We start from the raw sequence: 18,983 nt of genomic DNA, 5'->3' as shown, positions 1-18,983 counted from the left end.
CCCTGACTTATCTTTACATGTCGTAAAGAATGGACAATGTTGATCATAACTAAAATGCATGATTTATACGAGAGTTTGATTTTAACTTAGCCTACATTATTTTACAGTGGAAGCCCGTGTGCAGCTGTCAATGGTAGAACAAAGATAACAGATTGTTTGGTAGGTAGCAGCAGAACGACACAGTGTCTCAGTAAATATATCTGTGCTATAGTACTCTGAGGTGATGGTTGTTTGTTGATACAAGTATTTTGATATTCAACACAGCAGGCTTTGTTACAGGCAGTAATATATAGCTCCAATGTATTTCTGGGATGTGCTATTGTTCTCTATAGTGTGGAGATTGAAAGGCTATAGGCCTGGAGGAGAAAGGCTGTGTTGTCTGTGTAACCTCACTGGGCCGACGGCAGGCGAGAGGTCGGTGTCACAAACAGGACAGCATTGTCTCCTTCCTGTAGGGCGGAACGTCAGGCAGCTGCTGTCTCTCCAAGACTGGCGTCCTGTCTAGTCTAAGGGGGGTTGGAGGGATGGGAACGTGGATGGATGAGTGAATGGTCCCTCGATCCTGAAAGATCATGAGCCAAAGTACTTTAATCCTAGTATTTTGTTCATCCCATTTTACAACAAATGTAATGTTAGGAACTCAGCCTTTACGATACATTAATGACAGAAATGTCCAACAAATCCTTTTAAATCAAATCGGTTGTCATGTGTTCTTCCAACATAGTATGAACAAAGAGAAGTGGTCAACACGTCTTCCTGGATCGTAGGATGATGATAAGTGAACAGCTGGAGAAGTAGATGAACTCAGCAGCTGTCCGTTCCTTCTGGCCACTCACTGCACTGTCATCAGTTTGGAAGGTCCATTTAGTATCTCACTCCAGATGTGAACTTTTTGGTAACCCTTTAGGATAAACGTTAGGCATTGTTGTCTCCATGCATACTTATCAGATGATATTATTTGGTCTTACATGTAAATGGTTTATGATGCTTACGATATTCGCTGAACAAAAAAAGTTTTCTAATTCAATATTCTTGTCTGAATATATAGCAATCACACCTACCTCCTTCCTTCCCTGCTTCTCAAAGTTTCAGTTTGACTGAGAAATAAAGAAACAAAGCAGAACGGTGTTTAAATAGTCTTGTTTCTCCTGAAGAGGCAGCCAAGTTTTTCCCAAATGCACCGGAAATGTATTCAGCGAGAAGGGGCGCGCTAATGAAATTTCACAGTCTTACTCTTGAGGAAATTGAATTACTCCCCATTGTTGGATTGGAGGAATGCATTGCTAATGCATTGAGGTGGAGGGCTGAATAGTGGAGCGGGGCGAGATGGTGCCAGGGCCCTCTGACCCCCAGCAGACACTTCCTGAGTCGGGCCTGGGCGCGCAGCCAGTTGTTCCTACACTAGCACAGCCCTCTCTCCTCTGGAGGATTCTAACCCCAGCTATCTCTCCAGGTCTCAGAGCAGCTGCATGACAGACCAGACGGAAGAAGCCTATTAGTGTAGATGCCTCCAAGTTGTCATCCCTTTTAGCTAGAATTAGAAAAGTCTAATTCTATAGGATGTCTCAGTGTATTCTGTTCCACCCTTTTTTAACACAATGTACAGTAGTGTCCTGTGGGACTGAGCCAGGCAGAGAGCAGTGAATGCAGGTCTCTGGGCATCTTTGACTGGAGGGACGTCCCACCAGGCACATTGTAGTTGGAGACAGGGCGTGTTGCGTGTCCCTCCTTTGTGGCTGGACTCAAAAGAGAGGGGCAGCTGTATCCTGGGGGGGGTGTCTGTGTTACTCACATCCCTCACACACCAGGAGGGGGAATGAGGGAACGCTGGAACTACTCTGTTACCCACTCCCTAACCTTTTATTCCATGGCTGTGTGGAAAACCAGTCATTTCAAAAGCAATCATTGGTATTGGTGCAGGGTAGTTAACTTCTCGAGCAAATCCCCTCCCTCTCACTGTCCTACTTTTTACATTGATCTAAACCGTATCCCTTTTCGTTCCTAGGCTTTGAGGGGCGTCTTGCCTCCTGGGCAAAACTAATGCCTTGAACCAATGTTTTTCCACCACTTCTGGTTTAATAAGGTACATTTTCACATTAGTTTGCCACACGTGCCGTGAATGTGGCCACATTCCTCCTGTAGAAGCAACAATAGCTGGAAATGGCATTTACAGAACGAGCTATTGTGTTAGAAAGCAGGGAGACTTGTATATCGCTACAAAGAACGGGTCTTCTTCTGTGGTGACGATTGTCTTGTTGCCGGTCGGCTCTCAGGCCTAATATATAAATACTGCAATGGAATGACTGAACTGAGCCCCATTTGAAGTGTGGCACACCTATAACTGTAATCCTAGATCACAGATGCATTAGTGGGATTTGGTATAGGTTATGAATAAGCAGCATTATGCAATAGCTGTAATATACTGTATTTAACTGAAAATCTCCAGACACGTGGCTATGAGGCATACATGCCAGTAATCAAGCTGCAGTCAACACTCGTAGCTTGGAGTCATCTTGAGTGTCTGCCGGGGCAGAGGCCTGGAGAAGGTGCTGTCTGTCCAGAGAATTCATTTGCATCCTGATTTGCATTCCATGCAAAAGCTTGTGTCTCGCACACCCCTAAGACACTTCCACAAGAAACCAGACTTCTTCAGTTCAATGTGTGCTCGAGTCCCTGAGTTAGGACTGTTTCCCTACATGTGTAAAGGAAATGTTCTATTTTGTTGCCTCCACTATCAAATCAACCTTTCTTGCATATCTCTGCTGAAGATCTCTTTGGTGTTATACAGTACGAACAGGCCTCCTTCCTTGTGTACGTTTCAGAATGTGTTGTGATGGGGGTCAGATTATGATAGGCGTGTCAACCTAGTGTTCAACTGGTAAAGATGGTCCGTCTTCATCCCCCCCAACATCCAGCATGTCTTTACGCGACACAACCTGGGGTGTAAGAGCTGACGGTGATATTTGCATATCTGAGAGTAGCATCGTTTGAAATACTGATCTCCTCTGCTGTTACTATTATGATGTTAACGCAGAGGGTGTGGGCCCAAGCGTCACTCAACAGCCCTGCACTTGCCAATGTTGTCACTGTAGAACACTGGAGTGGGAAGAGTTAAACCCCAGGCCATACAGTACTGACTTCATGAGCTAATCCTTGTTCCCCAAGTATATTCCCCATCCCTCGGATGCTGGCCCATGTTGACTCCAATGCTTTCCACAGTTGTGCCAAGTTGGCTGGATGTCCTTTGGTTGATGGACCATTCATGATACACACGGGAAACTGTTGAGTGTGGTAAAAACCCAGCAGCGTTGCAGTTCTTGACACAAGCTGATGCGCCTGGCACCTACTACCATACCCCGTTTGAAGGCACTTAAATCTTTTGTCTTGCCCATTCACCCTCTGAATGGCGCAATCCTTCTTTAACCTGTCTCCTCCCCTTCATCTACACTGATTGAAGTGGATTTAACAGGTGACATCAATAAGGGATTGTAGCTTACACCTGGATTCACCTGGTCAGTCTATGTCATGGAAAGAGCAGGTGTTCATAATGTTTTATATACTCAGTGTGTTTATTTTAAGTGTAGGAAAGTACTTTGGACCTAGGGCAGCAATGGTATATGAGTGAGGAATAGGCGGGACAGCCTTTCATGAAATAAGTGGATGTTTTCAGATAATTCAAATGATTCAATTTAGGACAATGTCATGGAAAGTGGTCGAGTACATTATCATTGTCACTATAAGACTGTTTTGTTTTTTGTTTTTTTACCCCCTTTTCTCCCCAATTTCGTGGTATCCAATTGTTAGTAGTTACTATCTTGTCTCATCGCTACGACTCCTGTACGGGCTCGGGAGAGACGAAGGTCTAAAGCCATGCGTCCTCCGAAACACAACCCAACCAAGCCACACTGCTTCTTAACACAGCGCGCATCCAACCCGGAAGCCAGCCGCACCAATGTGTTGGAGGAAACACCGTGCACCCGGATCCCTTGGTTAGCGCGCACTGCGCCCGGCCCGCCACAGGATTCGCTGGAGCGCGATCCTACCGGCCAAACCCTCCCTAACCCGGACGACGCTAGGCCAGTGCCCTAGACCACTGCGCCACCCGGGAGGCCCCACTATAAGACTGTTGATGGATAATTCAATTACAGCTTGTGCCAACAGGAATTCATTTCCCAGCATTCAGATGAAATAATTCAATGATCATGAGTTACAGGCACAGCTATTCTGAGTCGGTGTGGAATGGATGGGTGAGATCAAGCTATTGGCTGGACACACAGGAACTGTTTTGCCTGCTGTGGGACACTGTAGAAGGTCCCTTATGTATTACCTTACCCAATGGACCTTTCAAGAGGCTATGGTATATAGATGGATCAGTCTGGGAGGAGCCTGCAGCACTCCTAAGGCTGGATCTTCACTATATTCTGTTCAAGGACAGTGTCTTCACAAATAATAGCCACTCTGTAGTTCAAGCGAGCCTTCACTTCTAGAGATATGTGATACCTGGATTATGGTAAACGACAGCCTTCCCAGCTTTTGAGTATATGCTGAGAAAGCGGATTAAGCCCTCAGCCAGTTGCTGTGAGTGCTCCCTCCCAGTGGGGCTATACAGAATCGTCCTACCACTCCAGCCACTCCTAATCCTACAGACACCGTGGGCTGTTAATTGGAGACTGTCTGGGTGGGTGATCTGCAGGGGAAAGCCACGGTGACAGCGTGCGAGTCACCAGCGTCTCCGCAATCCCCGGCGCGCTGTGGAATGTTTGTCTCCTGGCAGTTGCTCCAACGTTGGACGCCTTCCGTACCTCGCCAGATATTAGCCTTATGCCAGGATTCACCATGAACATCACTGCAGGAGTTTCCTAATCCACAGCACCACTGGCCCACTGCCCAATGCCATTCCATTGTCAGACAGTCATTTATTAATTGACACAAATGGAGTTAATACCCACCGGGTACAGACGTCAATTCATCGTCTATTCAACATTGGTTCAATGTAATTTCGAGGCTGTATCACAACCGGCCGTGATTGGGAGTCCCATAGGGCGGCGCACAATTGGCCCAGCGTTGTCCGGGTTTGGACAGCGTAGGCAGTCATTGTAAATAAGAATTTGTTCTTAACTGACTTGCCTAGTTAAATAAAGGTTTAATAAAAAATATATTTCAAAAAATTGAATTGAAATGTGGAAACAGCATTGACTCAACCAGTGTGCCCAGTGGGTATGAATGAAAACAAGGCAGACCTCCCTAACAAAACAGACTTTTCGTGTGTACTTTGACACATCTGAACCAACAGCAAGCAGGGAGGTGTGAGATGTAACACCTAGGAGGCTATAGATTCTCCGAGGTGTTAAAGTGTCTTATCAGCAGGATACAGACAGTTCCGGATCATCACCGTCTATAGCCATCTCTGACACTTCTCTGTCGATAACTGTTGAGTGTGTCCACCAAATGAGTCGGAGTGAGTCACAATGCAACTATCTTACCTCAAGTGTTTAACAGGTTTGCTTTCATGTTTCATTATCAAGGCACCAGTTGATCTGGTGTTTACATTGCACATTTTTTTTGGGGGGGGGGGGATTTCATGATTTAAATATAGTTATAGTTGTAATGTTTGGAATCCTACTCGCTCTATTATTGGCCTACACATTCTCAAGTAGGTTGGGAGCTTTTTTAGACAGGAAGCACCCATTAAATGGACCGTCTGGGAAAAGGCGGAACTCAGACAGTCTGTAGCTTCTGAAGTGGAGGGGAACCAGTCAAAACAAATATCAAACCTTAAGTCCATGTGTGTTTAAAGTACTTAAGAATTCATGTCAACTGCCACATGGGAGTTCTCAGAACTAACTATCATTAAAAGGGTGGCAGAGCAGACAGACAGAGACTAGATACATCAGCTATTCATGATGACTGACGCCCAAGGTTAAAGCCACAAGTACGGCAAGGGTGAGGGCAGACAGTTGGACTGACACAATTCTGGAGAAGCTAACAGAAGGAAGACTGGAGATCGAGTGTCGACTGGCATCAGTGTGTGGAGAAACATCAACTATGCAGACAATTCATCATTTAAAAAACTGAAGTTGGATAGTGGACTGGTTTGGTTCCTAAAATCTTTATCAGTGATAACAGGATGAGGCACAACATCCCCCCCCGGTTCTGTTTCAACTTTGTGTCTAGTCACCAGAAGAGATGAGGTTACAGGGCTGTAGCGTCCTGTTGTTGCTATCTGATAACCCTCTCACCAGTTACATGTCTTTCTGTTTGTCATCTGTCACCTGCTGTTGTGTCCGAAACTACACGTCTAAGGTTGTCTGTCAACATACACTCAGGACTTCCGTTCAGTGGGACTGTAGCCTATCTCTCAAAGCATATTTTAATCTTTTGACTCACCCACTTTACATTTACAGTCATTTGTCCACTTAGAAAGCATTTCATGTGAAGGGATGACGGACCCGTCAGTGAAGCTGAGCATGTGAGACAAATTACCAGAGAAAACATCCAGACCACAAAGCCATAATCATAGCTTGGCTTGGTGATATGTAGTGGGAAAAGTTACAGGCCCGTAATGTGTCTGAAGCTCAGTTTCAAACAGACATCTGTCATCAATATCTCTCTCTCTATTTCTCTCTCTATTTCTCTCTCTTTCTCTCTGTTCTCTCCTCTCCAGTGACACATGAAATGATAACTCCCCCACCCCCCCCCAATCTTTATGGAGGTTTGAACTGAGGGTGAAATGTATTATATGACACAGGCATGTTAAAGCCATCACTCAAGTAACCATATCCATTTAACCAGTGGCTATTGGTTGGGTAAAAGTGTATCCTGACTAACCCAGAGGAAGGATGGGGTTCTTTACTGGCACTGGACCCATGTGAACTGCATCAACATGGATCAAGTATATCAACTCTTGTACAACTAAGTGGTAAGTCGCGGATGTGTCCTCATAATAACATGTCTTCTTCGGCACCGAGATCTTTCACTTAGAAAAACAAACGTTTTTATATGAATAACAAATCCTTAATTGAAGAGTAATGTGATCTCGTATAGCTTTGGCTCTAAAGTCTGGTCTGACTCACAGGGTTACAGAAACATTACCTTGGTCAGTCGTTTCAAAACCTAGAGGGATGAAAAGTTCTGAGAAGCTTTTCTGCGCTATGTTATAGGTGAGACTGCATTGGTTGAGTGATGGACGTTGTTGGGTCTAGTATCTTTCAGATCAGGCAGGGCTACTGTTTATTTACAGTAAGAGGGGTACAATATGGGATACACAATGCGTCACCCACAATTCATCATTGCCAAACTGTTTTCCCCAAGGCTTTGTCACACTGTATGATGACTGATTTCCTCTGTCTTCTGCATAGAATTGTGTCTGAAGAAAAGCAGTGGCTGTGTCTGTCAGACACACAGAAATGTCACGTCTGATCACAACGTCAGTGGAATTAGGATTGTGACACATGGAGAATTGCGGTTCTCTGTTTATTTTCTTGCAATCCTTTCCCATACCCAGTGTTGTAGACTAATAAATAAAGTCTGAGTTGTGGCTTTTAAGTGCGTCCAATTAGCATTAAAATTTACACCCTGGGCCTCGGCCAACATTCAGACTCACTGGGAGAGGTTGTTTGCCTAAATGCTTTAGTGAGACGAGCACAGAGCTTTAGACAGAGTACATAAGCATTTGGGCATTACCATTTCGCCCTTTTCTTTGGCATGGTTGTGAGAGATGAGAGTTCACAATGATAGTTTTTAAATCGTCATGCCTGGGTGTGCCCTCTAACAGACAGTTACATATAAAATCATGGCAAGTTATGACACCCCATGTCATCCCTTCTGAATAATGACATGATTGAATAAGCTGATATTTTGTTCACACACACTATCTGTAAAAAAGGATGGTTTATTCCATTCTAATCTTTATGTAGAAGTAGATCTGTAATCTCCTACTATGAATGGAATGTCATAGAAAAAAATACGAAACACAGATTGTTTCTCAGCGGTTATCCAACTTTATTTCCAAGCGTCATGTTCAGGCACCACAGTGGTTCCTATGGTAATAACATCAGGATTTGATCATAATCCCTGAGAAGCAAACATTAGAACCATCCAGATACTGGAGGATAAATAACAGCCATTTAGCGCAGTTACAACAAGCAGTAAAAACATGTCCAGGTCAGCAAAATCCTTTACATTCTAATCCTCAATATACACATTTAGCATTTCAACAAAAATGCACAGTACACAAATACTGCTTTATAATTAACATATACAATTCTACCCAATATGGGTCGTTTAACGAGGATGAACACCTCTGTGTGTGTAAACACTGGTGTTGCTCTTGCAAAGCTCAATACAAAACCAACCCGCATACTCACTGAGGAATAAGTTAGACTAGTGTACATGGTTCTCCATCAATCCATTTTGTGCAAAAAGTATCAGAGAGTATTACATGTGTTGATGGTAATCTAAAAAGGTAAATATAAACTCTCAGTGGAAGAGTTGGAGGTAATTTAGCTACTTCACAAGAGCAAGCAAAAGTTCATTTGAAACCCAGCTGTGCAATTTTTAAACAAGACCATCTTCAAACAAATCAACAGTTGATTGTAACAGAAAAAAACAGCTATCTTTGCTGTATTTTATTTTCCCTGATTCTATCAAATGCAAGGAATGTTATTAAATACAATCAAATCTAGAGATATTGATATTTTTGGGGTTGTCATTACATCCGTTGGTTTTGACACAGCTGTGAAACATATCTAGGGATGTCAATTCTGTCAATTCGTTCATTTAAAACTATCAATAAGGGAGAAAGTGCTTATTCCTGATGTACCTCAGATTTTATAACCTGACGGCACATTTGGAAAACTGCCTTCTGCCAGCTCAAATCATATATTAGTAATAACTGACAAATCATTAACAAAAAGCACCAAAATATCTTCATATTATTGTTTTTGTCCGGAGTCTTCTGAAATGAACAAAAAAATTAACCACAACCAAAAATCCCCAAATGAAAACCATTTCCTCCACAATCTCAGAAATTCTGACCGTCTGATTATTTCTATAGAACCTAAAAGGATCACCTTGAATGGCTTCCAAAACCCAGAAGAAACAAAAAGAAATTGAACAATAAAGCAAACAATTCAATGGAAATTCAACAAATTAATCACGTAAAGCTGGCAAAAGGCTTGGATATATAAGTAGTACATTCTATAAGAATTGCAAATACATTTACAAGCAACATTTAAAACACAACGCACTGATTGCCTGCAAAGCCATAATGCTGAAAGCTCCTTCCTACTAAGTGCCTGCCTGGCTCCTCTGCCCCTATGCCAGGGGAGGAAGCCAAGACACCACACAGGGAGGAAATGTTCCAAGGGGGGGCCGCACAGCAGCCCAGTAAAACTATCAGAGTCCGTGTGCCACTGAAACAAAAATACAGTGACATCACAGTCCGATACCAAACACGGGTCCCCACCAGCCTTTCAGATACCGAGGCACGGCGGGGACGAGGATACCAAAGGAGCCGGTCACCTAGTAGGCAACCTGAAGCGGGCACCAAGGGGTGTCTGGGTACAGCAAACAGTGCACAGACTTAAACCTGGAACACAAGGAGAGAAAGAGACATGGAGGTTAGATTAACAGAGGAAAAAAAGATATACCCTCTTTACAGTCAAGATAGTTCAAGTAGAGTAGGATCGCCATTTGTGTATTAGTCATGCAGAGTGTAATGTCTCACCTTGATGGGTCTTCCTCCACAGGGAAAGCCCCTTTCATATTGATGATGTTCCTCTTGTTCTCAAACATTCCATAACTCAATGTGATCTGGAATAAGCAAATACAGGAAAGAAATAAGCAACCCTGCCCAATAAGTTCTGATAAATAATGAAACTCTTTTCTCACAGTGAAACGACGGACGGACACACGTTCACATCTCACCTGTTTGTGAAGTTCAGATCTGGACACCTGTTGCAGGTTCTCCAGATGGGAGTGGAAGAAGTTGCTGCGGGTCAGAGGCACCCCCAGCACCGACTCGATGATGTAGCCGATGGTGCAGTCGTCAGGCAGACGAATCTTCTCTGCCGTGTTCATAAAATGGCCGCCACTGGCCCATGGGCTCATCTTCAAAGCCAGGCCTCGACTCACACAGAAGCCGGCTCCCCCAGTAGCAAACCAGAAGTTTACTGGTCTCTGGAAGAAAAAGAGACGGCGAGCATGTTAGGTTGTTGTTATGCAACCTTTCTGAAGCATTTCAAACTTTTAATAACCAATTGAAAAGTTGTCATAGGCCAGGAGGGCTAAGTCCACCTACCATCTTGTTGTCTCCTAGCCTCTCTGTGGCCTCGATGGGCCGGTCCAGGCTGGGCTTGCCAATGTACATGTCCTGGGTGTGGGGGTAGTGGGACAGCAGCTTCACCAGCGTCCTCATGTTAACGTAGTTATCATCATCCACGTGACAAAACCACCTAAGAGGGGAAAACATTGTTAAAGCGTTACAATATTTAAATTAGAACAATAATCACTATCAAATCTAGAATGATATACAGCCTGGGTAAATTCATCACTTTAGATAGACACTTACTTTTTCCCAGACTCAATGAACTTGTCGTACTCCACAGCCATCTTGCAGGATAGAGCTTGGCGGCTGTGTGCTGCTGAACAGTTGGTGTTGATGGCGTGACTCCCTGTAGGAACAATGAGGGAGGAGATGGTGAGTTACAAACTAGTACCTTACTAGCTAGTTAATGCAAGTAATTGTAACTATAGCGTCGTTAGAGCCTTAACGACATCTGCCACTAAGACTACATGCCCCAGGAGCTCAAAGCAACACATTCCATGGGGATTAAAATAGGGGCTTGGTTTCTCACTATCAAATCTGGACGTTTAATGATAAACTAATTCCAGCTACTGTTCAGGTTAAGATAAATATAAAATGAGAACTAAAATGCTTCTAAAAAATCCAAAACTCACCAACTTTCTTCTTCAGCTCCTCATCTTCTCCGTCTGTGAAGATGTATGTCTGAAGAGGAGGGAAAACACATCAGATCACGTTGTGGGAGTGGAAATCCGTGAAATCAAAGCCCCTCACAGAACAAGTGGTGGCACAAGAATCAACTGGAGTCCAAAATACAGTATGTCTGATGTCCTTGTTCACCATACATCTACTTCAGTGTGATGACCATCTACCAGCAGTCATTTATGCATGTGGAGAACACATGGAGTTAAACAACCTCCACTCTAATAAAGGCCTCTTATGCAAGGTTCCCCTTTCTCCATGGCAACTGTGCAGGCCCCCCAAAAGTATCCCAGACATAGAACAAAGAGGGAGGCAACCATCCCTCCCCCCCAACACCATTAAGACCCAATTCCATTCTGGATCTGTACCCACTCCCTAACTCCAACATGTTGACTAGAAATACAAATATAAATCGATGGCCATCATATAGATATCAATGGGGACATCACCAATGATAATTTCAGCACCACCTGTGTGACACAGAGTAAGGTCTTAGTAGCCAAAGAATAAAGCTGCCAAGGTTAGAATACTGCAGGCTGGTGTTTAGTTAACAACAAAAGGCAGCCTCAGTGGCACACTTAAAAGAGCAGGTAGGGATTAGGAGTTGTTTTATGGTGGGTAGGGCTTAGCAGGTGCTAGGCAGCCCTCCCTCAGTCAGACAGACAGGGCTGATGAAAGGGCCCCCATGGCCTGTTTGTGTCTGCCGTTGCCTGTTTGTGTGTGTGTCTGCCGTTGCCCGTTTACTCTTCCCCTCTTGAGAGACAGCACCTGCCTTATCTCCGCCGCGTGCCCCAACACGCCAGGTAGCAGCGCCCACTCACTCCTTCCTCGCTGCTCGCGACCTCCCAACAGTTTATGACAACTGAACCAACCCCACATTCCCACTAATTGCTTGCTGCCACTGACTGTTGAGCAGCAACAGCCATCAGATCTGTATCTTAACAGTGGGGCTGGCTGAGTTCATGCCACAGGGCGATAAGGCAAAGACATTCACTTTTCTAATAACTCCCCTCCCATTTCTACAGTTCAGCACTATCTTCCATCGGTGCCAAAGCTTTATCTGATTGGTTTGCACAACAAACTGGGAGCAGATGTTGTGCGATGGATGCTGCAAGGCCCTGGGCCTGTGTTTGTTTAAGGAAGGGTGGTGGTTTCACTGGTAAAGGGATCAGAGGCTGGCGCTGTTGGCTTTAAGTCCCGCTGAATGGACAGCCTAATCACTGAGGCAGCTGCCAGAGCGGCCTGGGTACTGACAGAAAGGGGTCGAGAGGGGCTGATGGAGAGGGGTGGGGGGGGGGGGGGGGGGGGGGGGTCTCACTGCTGATTTGTAAATTGAAATCTGTGTGTGGTCATTCACCCCCACTTCAAGCTTCTACCCATCCCCCGTTCCCCCCCTCTCTCACCACCCCATACGCTGTCCCTCTTCAATAGAACAATGCCGGGTGTTTTCATGCTGGTTAAAGTCCTCCGCTGGGTAAATTCTAACTATGTTTGCTGGTATTTGCATACAGCTGCAGCAGTTAACTAAAGAGAAGTCTCCAAAGGGCTAAATGGCTTTTGTCTTAACTGAAACATTAAAGAAGTCACTCAAATGGAATACTAATTCATTTACCCCCATAATTTCATAAATAACAAGTCCTGCCCCGTGAGGAGAATAAACCATTTTTTTTAATGATGACTATCTGAACCACAAATGAGATGAGGGCTGGGGACGACAGCACTCCTCCCCACTAAAGAAAGGCCTGGCACAGCCCAGTCTGAGCAGAGCATGGTGCCTGGCTGGCTGTCTCAAGATCCCCGGGAAGGAAGGGCACGGACTGCACTCCCCTCCACTCATCTCCCTCCATCAACAACCACCTACTCCACCCCCCCTCACCCAACCATGTCTCGTTCTCCCTTCCCTTTAGCCTTTGGCACAGCACTAAAGTCACTGGAGTGTGGACTACAGGACAGAGAACAGGCCACCTACAGACACACAATGACACTTTCCCACTCTCTGACCAGATGGATATTCAGACTCATTCCTTCATACTGTGAAGGTCTATTTGATTAACTCAACAATGGAGCCAAGTCTTCTTCCAAACTGCCAGACGTACAGACGCTCGTTTTGGGATTGCTGGCGAATTAGTATAATTTCAATTAAAAATGGAATGCATATCCAACCACTATGATGTCACTGCCAGGCTACCAGCTGTTCTGTCCAGACACAACCAAAGTCAATACCCTTATAATGTCCATTGATGTGTAGTTTAGAGCTAGATTTCAACCTGTGTTTTGTAGCTAGTTATGTACTGCAGGGCCCGGAGCCAGGCCAGGGAATGCTGTTGCTGCACAGTTTGTTCTCTCATTGTTTTGAGGCTCACTCACTAGGGAAGCTGCATTGTTCCAGGGGGGAAATCTGCTGAAACACCGGAAACAAGGGCCTACTATTTGAACAACCCGTGCATAATAACAAGTTGTAAAAAAAACTTTAAAAAACATAGTATTTACCATATTATGTCACAGTACTTTTGCTTACTCACTAACTTATGACTCACAAAAAACAATTGGGCCTTTCACTACACCAACTATTCTCTGAACCAAATCATTTTTTCCCCCAATAACTTATTTCATTTGATGTAATAAAAAACAAACTTCTGACCATAATACTAAATTGGATATGTTATTCTGCAGACACAGTAAGCCACAGGCACAATTCTATCATGGTAATTACAGATTGGATCTACCCTCTCTATTTACATGTAAACATTATCTGATAGCACGTCCGTTGGCTTAAGGAAACAGAAAGTGTATATCCTGTGCTGGAAATACGAATCAGGGCTCTGATCTGCCCAGTTTACAGTTCTAGTCAGGCCTCACCTGCTGGCAGAATGCCATGAAATCTCTACCAGCTTCAGATACCAGCTACAGACATGATCAACTGGATTCAGTCAGCTGAGCTCCACAGGTGTTCATCAATTGAGCATTATCATATAGCCTGGGTGCAGATGTCCATATGTGCTGGGAATGACCTAATTCCTATGACTGGCATTAGAACCATCCTTTGTTCTCTAACTTCTGGCCACCTGTCAGCCTTCCTCCAGGAACTCCCATTTGTATTGTGGGCCCAGGCTGTCCTTTAAGCCTGCACTGGCTCCCACCAGCTGCCTGATTAAACCCTGCTGTTAACCCATCTCAGAGAGAGAGAGAGAGTTAACTTACATCATCCACTACAGTAAGCACAACACTCAATGGCCATGTATACTGCTACTCCCAAACTCTATTGACAGCCCATCTTACTGAGCATAAACCTGTCCTGAAGTGGGGGGGGGGGGGGGGGGGGGGGCAGGCTGGGGTAGTTTAAGAACTAGGACAGATGTCAGATAGACTTCCCCTGTATCGGATGTAGTAAACTCACCACAGACCATTATGTAATGGAGGGAGTTTTTTGAATGGGCTACTGTATTTGATCATGTGAAGCATCTTATGTGTTCAAAGTTCCATTTTCTCACCCCACTTCCTCTGCATACAAAGAGAGACAGTGTTGCCATGACTAACCTTCAAAACACCCAAAACAGAGTGGGGTTTGGCTTGGGATGGAGAGAGGAGTTCTCAAAAGAAGGTGGATAAAGAATGTGTGATTTTGCCCGAGGAGAATTTAATTGACTTTTGAAAAATATGCGTGACAACTCTGGGTAGTGGATAAAATCACTATGACTAGCCTCTGTTTCCTCTCGACTATGGCTTTGAGTGCCTTTGTGCACCAGTCTAAAACGAGCTTGGTTCTCAGGGCTGCATTTTCATACTCAGCATGCTACTCCCAGCACAAACTTCCCTATAGATGCACCCCTTTGTCCCAAGCATCCCCTTAACGAAGCCCCCCGTTTCCCCATCCCTTGGCTGCTTGACCCAGACTCTGCTCCCACGTTCCCATGGAGCGGCTGAGACAAGGGGGCTGGGAAAGCTTTTCTTCCCCCCTTCAGAAAGACGCTTTGTTAGCCCTGGAAAGGGGACAGCACTGGAGCTGCTGCTGTGAGACATGCATTGCACCGGGGCATTCACAGGGACTCCCAAAAGAGGGGGTGAAAAAGAGGGGAAACGAGGGGGGTGCAGAGGCTTGAAACTGCTCCCTATGTTCCCAGGGGCATCACTCAAGGCAGAATACAAAGTGGCAGGGCCTAAGGAACTCTGCATAATTAATAGGGTAACATGGACAGTTCAGAATCAAACAGTTATCACCCATCTCACCTGATCTGAGTGGAACAGATGTTTGAGTGGGTCAGCAATAACAATTAACTCTCATTGGTGGCTTGTTGTAAAGCATATTTTAAGGGAGAATATTCGTTTTTTTTTACCATTGTGTCCTATGGTAAATTGCCTAGCCTAAGCCTACTAAAGGAAACCTAGTGGAAATATGTGATTGTTTTATTCTAGGTTATGTCCATGGAAGATTTCAAATTAACCATATTCTTCTGATTATAATGTAGTAGCGTTGGCTTACCTGCTGCATGTTTCTAGAGATCCAGGTATCCAGAAGGAGATTCAGTCGAGACTGATGAAACTTCTTTGTGGTCTTGACAGCGATGAAGATGTCATCTGCACTGATGTCCTCTGCGGGGGACGCATCTGTCGCCGACTGAGCGGACCCTGCAGGCTTGTCCGCCTCTCTCCGTCCCCGGGTCAACTTGGAAAAATACGCAGATAATCCTTTTTTCGCCTGCGCCTCCGAGTTGACCTGTTGCTGATCAGCCTTCACTCCGTCCGTAGCCACGGTGTCCATGCTCTGGAGTGAGCGCGTCCCCATCTCTCTCTGGTTTGGAACCTCGTCTACCTGAACTCTTTGATGCTGCGCGACCACCAAGAGCAACATAAGGCAGGTGAATACTGCACTGGTTATAGAAACAACCGTTTTCTTACCATAACTTTTCGACATGTTGATATATTTCAAAACTACAATATGTAGTTGTATACTGAGAATCACCTAAATTGAAAGTCCATATAGTAATTCTCTCCAGATAGAACAAAGAAATCAAACAGCCGTCCCGTGCGTCTGCATTATTGTAATACAATGCAAATTTGTCCTAGCCCAACTATATAACCTACCCTTCAAGCTAGCCACGCCTCATGGGCGGTCTGTAAAGTGCCATATTGCGCTATATTGTGCGGACGCTGAGAAAAGACTCTCCCCCCAGGCAGATCTAAATCGTAGACACGCCCACGATGTGAGGTGTGTGTGTGTGTGTGTGTGTGTGTGTGTGTGTGTGTGTGTGTGTGTGTGTGTGTGTGTGTGTGTGTGTGTGTGTGTGTGTGTGTGTGTGTGTGTGAAATAAATTATATAAGCCCCTTGTTACTTTTGAATTCCTTGCCCGCCAAAGTTCTCACATTCTGCTTAGCCTACAGCTATTTTCTATAGGCACTTTGCTTGTTCATGAATCTACTATAAGTAGGCCTTTATAGTAGTTTGGTAAATAGAACATCAAATATGTTGCTGTGTGAGCATGTGACATATACATTTGAATAAAGAAGTCATATTAGCTGGAGGAGATTAAGGAGGGGGTCAGATCCTATGGTTTTCCTTATCAGGGAAGTCCCGTGGCAGTTACAGATAAGAGTGAAAGATTTACTCTAAGAAAGCAGCAGGTGGACATTGCTCATGTTTTCAGTTAGCACCTTGTCTGCAGCTGGTGGTGGTGAAAAGTAGCATTTTTCAAATAGGCTTGAATAATTAACAAACCTATCTGACTTTAGTTGGCCTGTTTGTGGAAAGAACGTCCGAGCCTCACAATCTACAAGAGATGGTGCCTAATTGAATACATCTTGACTATATTTAGGCTACTTATATGTAACGGATGTGAAATGGCTAGTTAGTTAGCGGGTACGCGCTAACAGCGTTTCAATCGGTTACGTCACTTGCTCTGAAACCTAGAAGTAGTATTGCCCCTTGCTCTGCAAGGGCCGCGGTTTTTGTGGAGCGATGGGTAACGACGCTTCGTGGGTGACTGTTGTTGATGTGTGCAGAAGGTCCCTGGTTCGCGCCCGTGTCGGGGCGAGGGGACGGTTTAAAGTTATACTGTTACATATACATACATCCTTGTGAATTACGCATTTCTTTAGTTTGGTTACAGAGCAGGATTCTGAGTTTAAAATGATTGATTAGGCCTACCATTGGAAACTTCCATTTAGAACCGGTGGATTCTGTAACATTTGGCTACGTTCAACGTCATACAAATATCTCTCAGATATAAAAAGTTGGACTCCTCGTTGAAATTCTTTGTGAACTTATTCAAATTCTGCCAAGTGTGGGCAGCTTGTTCACCAGCCAAGCAAATGCAATTATTCTGCATTGACCTTGTAAGGGCTTTAAACAGTTGGCAATTCCTCAGCCCTTGTTATTTAAATTCTGTCTCTCAACCAGTGGGGTGGCTGACCCCTAGACTTGACATGAGTTCCAGCAGACCGACTGCCATGCAGCTGGCAGTGACAGGTCTGAATACCCACACTCACTCCCACCAGTCTCAGTCTCAGAGAATGGCCAATGGACCAAGCAAACTATTGGATGAGAATTATAATCTCATGTTTCTAAATTGAAAAAACAGTTTGATGTGAAAAAGCATGTGAATCATGTGAAATCATCTTTTGGTTGTAGGGGTTAGCTTTAAAGTCATATGGAGAACAGTCTAACACTGACTATCCTTATTTGCCGTCATCTAGCTAAAGCCCTACCCCACCCCTTCTCTTGTTGAGCTAAGTAAACCAGAGTAAATTGGTATGGATACAACCTTTATACTTCTAGTCCTCTTTTTGAACCGACATCACAAGGACTGGTTGAGCTAAAAGAGAACACACTGGATGGAGGAGAAGAACCAGTAAGCCTTTCTCCTTAAATGTCCCTTGAAAACAAACTGAAAGGTGGGCTTTTAATCAAACAAAAATCACAAAATGTTGCTGAGAAGTAATCCTTTCACCTCAAATTGTCCTTTTGTGCATCTTTTAAAACTGCTCACAAAAAGGCAGCGAAAAAACAAGTATAAGAAATCAGTGAGAGGGGGTTGTCTCCCTGGCCCTCATTCTTCTTGGATCAACAGGCTCTTTCTCCTGGTTCTGCAAGAGATTCGTCCCACCTCTAAAAATACTTTTGGTCAGACAACTCCTTGGACTCCTGGGACAATGGCAGTTGTTAAAATGGCGGGTGAAATGTACTAAGTGAACGTCCTTCTTCTATACCAGCTTCATGCCAGCCATCCCCCTTTTTGCTCCTGTCTTCCCTCCACTGACAGCTACAACAAAAACATCAAACCTTCTTTTCCCCTTAAACGGCCCCACCACACCATACAGTACCCCATTCCATCCCATCCTGTGCCCTTCTAACAATGTTACCGCTGAATTTCAATTAATTGAAATCCCCTTTGTAAAGAGTATCCCACTTCCACCAGAGAGTGCCCACAGACCCACCAATAAACACAATAGCGCTTGATCTCTCTCTGAACATCTCTGGGGATCTGAATAGAGAGGGCCTGGGGGGCCTGAGTGGGGTGGTTATGATTAGAAGGGTGCTATTTATATTCCTCATTCACTGTAGGATCTATGCACAAAGGGGATGTAAAGCATTTCTGTCAGTTCTGAGGTCAGTTTGAGAAATATTACTATTGTTTTTTATTGTTTGTGTCTAGCCACAAAAATGTCTCTGTCAGACCACTTATTGTTAAGGCCTTGTTCTCACCACTGAAACTTACAAAACACATCCACTCAGTGCTGAAAGATTGCACACTCACTGTTGAAACTGACTACATACAGTTTCACCTTGCTCTGTGCGTCCATAGGAAGCATCTGCACATGGTAAAGAGGTTGCATATCGCTCTGGGCAAATCCTGTACACATACATTTTCTATTTATTTAATTTACATCTTCGCTTCTCATCCCCTTCAGCATTTGACAAAATTTGCTGCTCTTGACTATAAACAGACACGTACAGTGCCTTCGGAAAGTATTCAGACCCCTT

General features: G+C 44.5%; 1 protein-coding gene across 1 annotated transcript; it reads right to left on the bottom strand.

Annotated features, from left to right (window-relative positions):
• Positions 1-7,977: 7,977 nt before the first annotated feature.
• Positions 7,978-16,057, bottom strand: LOC129830104 (beta-1,3-N-acetylglucosaminyltransferase lunatic fringe-like). Its single transcript, XM_055892338.1, has 7 exons — positions 15,486-16,057; positions 10,960-11,008; positions 10,571-10,673; positions 10,301-10,454; positions 9,928-10,179; positions 9,728-9,813; positions 7,978-9,589 (listed from the first exon to the last, which is right to left on the bottom strand). The coding sequence occupies exons 1-7, from the start codon at positions 15,915-15,917 to the stop codon at positions 9,523-9,525; spliced, it is 1,143 nt and encodes a 380-aa protein (XP_055748313.1). The 5' UTR covers positions 15,918-16,057; the 3' UTR covers positions 7,978-9,522.
• Between the last annotated feature and the right edge of the window lie 2,926 nt (positions 16,058-18,983).

The sequence above is a fragment of the Salvelinus fontinalis genome, chromosome 2 (assembly GCF_029448725.1).
Source record: "Salvelinus fontinalis isolate EN_2023a chromosome 2, ASM2944872v1, whole genome shotgun sequence".
Classification (NCBI taxonomy): Eukaryota; Metazoa; Chordata; class Actinopteri; order Salmoniformes; family Salmonidae; genus Salvelinus; species Salvelinus fontinalis.
This window is presented reverse-complemented; position numbering and strand designations above follow the sequence as displayed.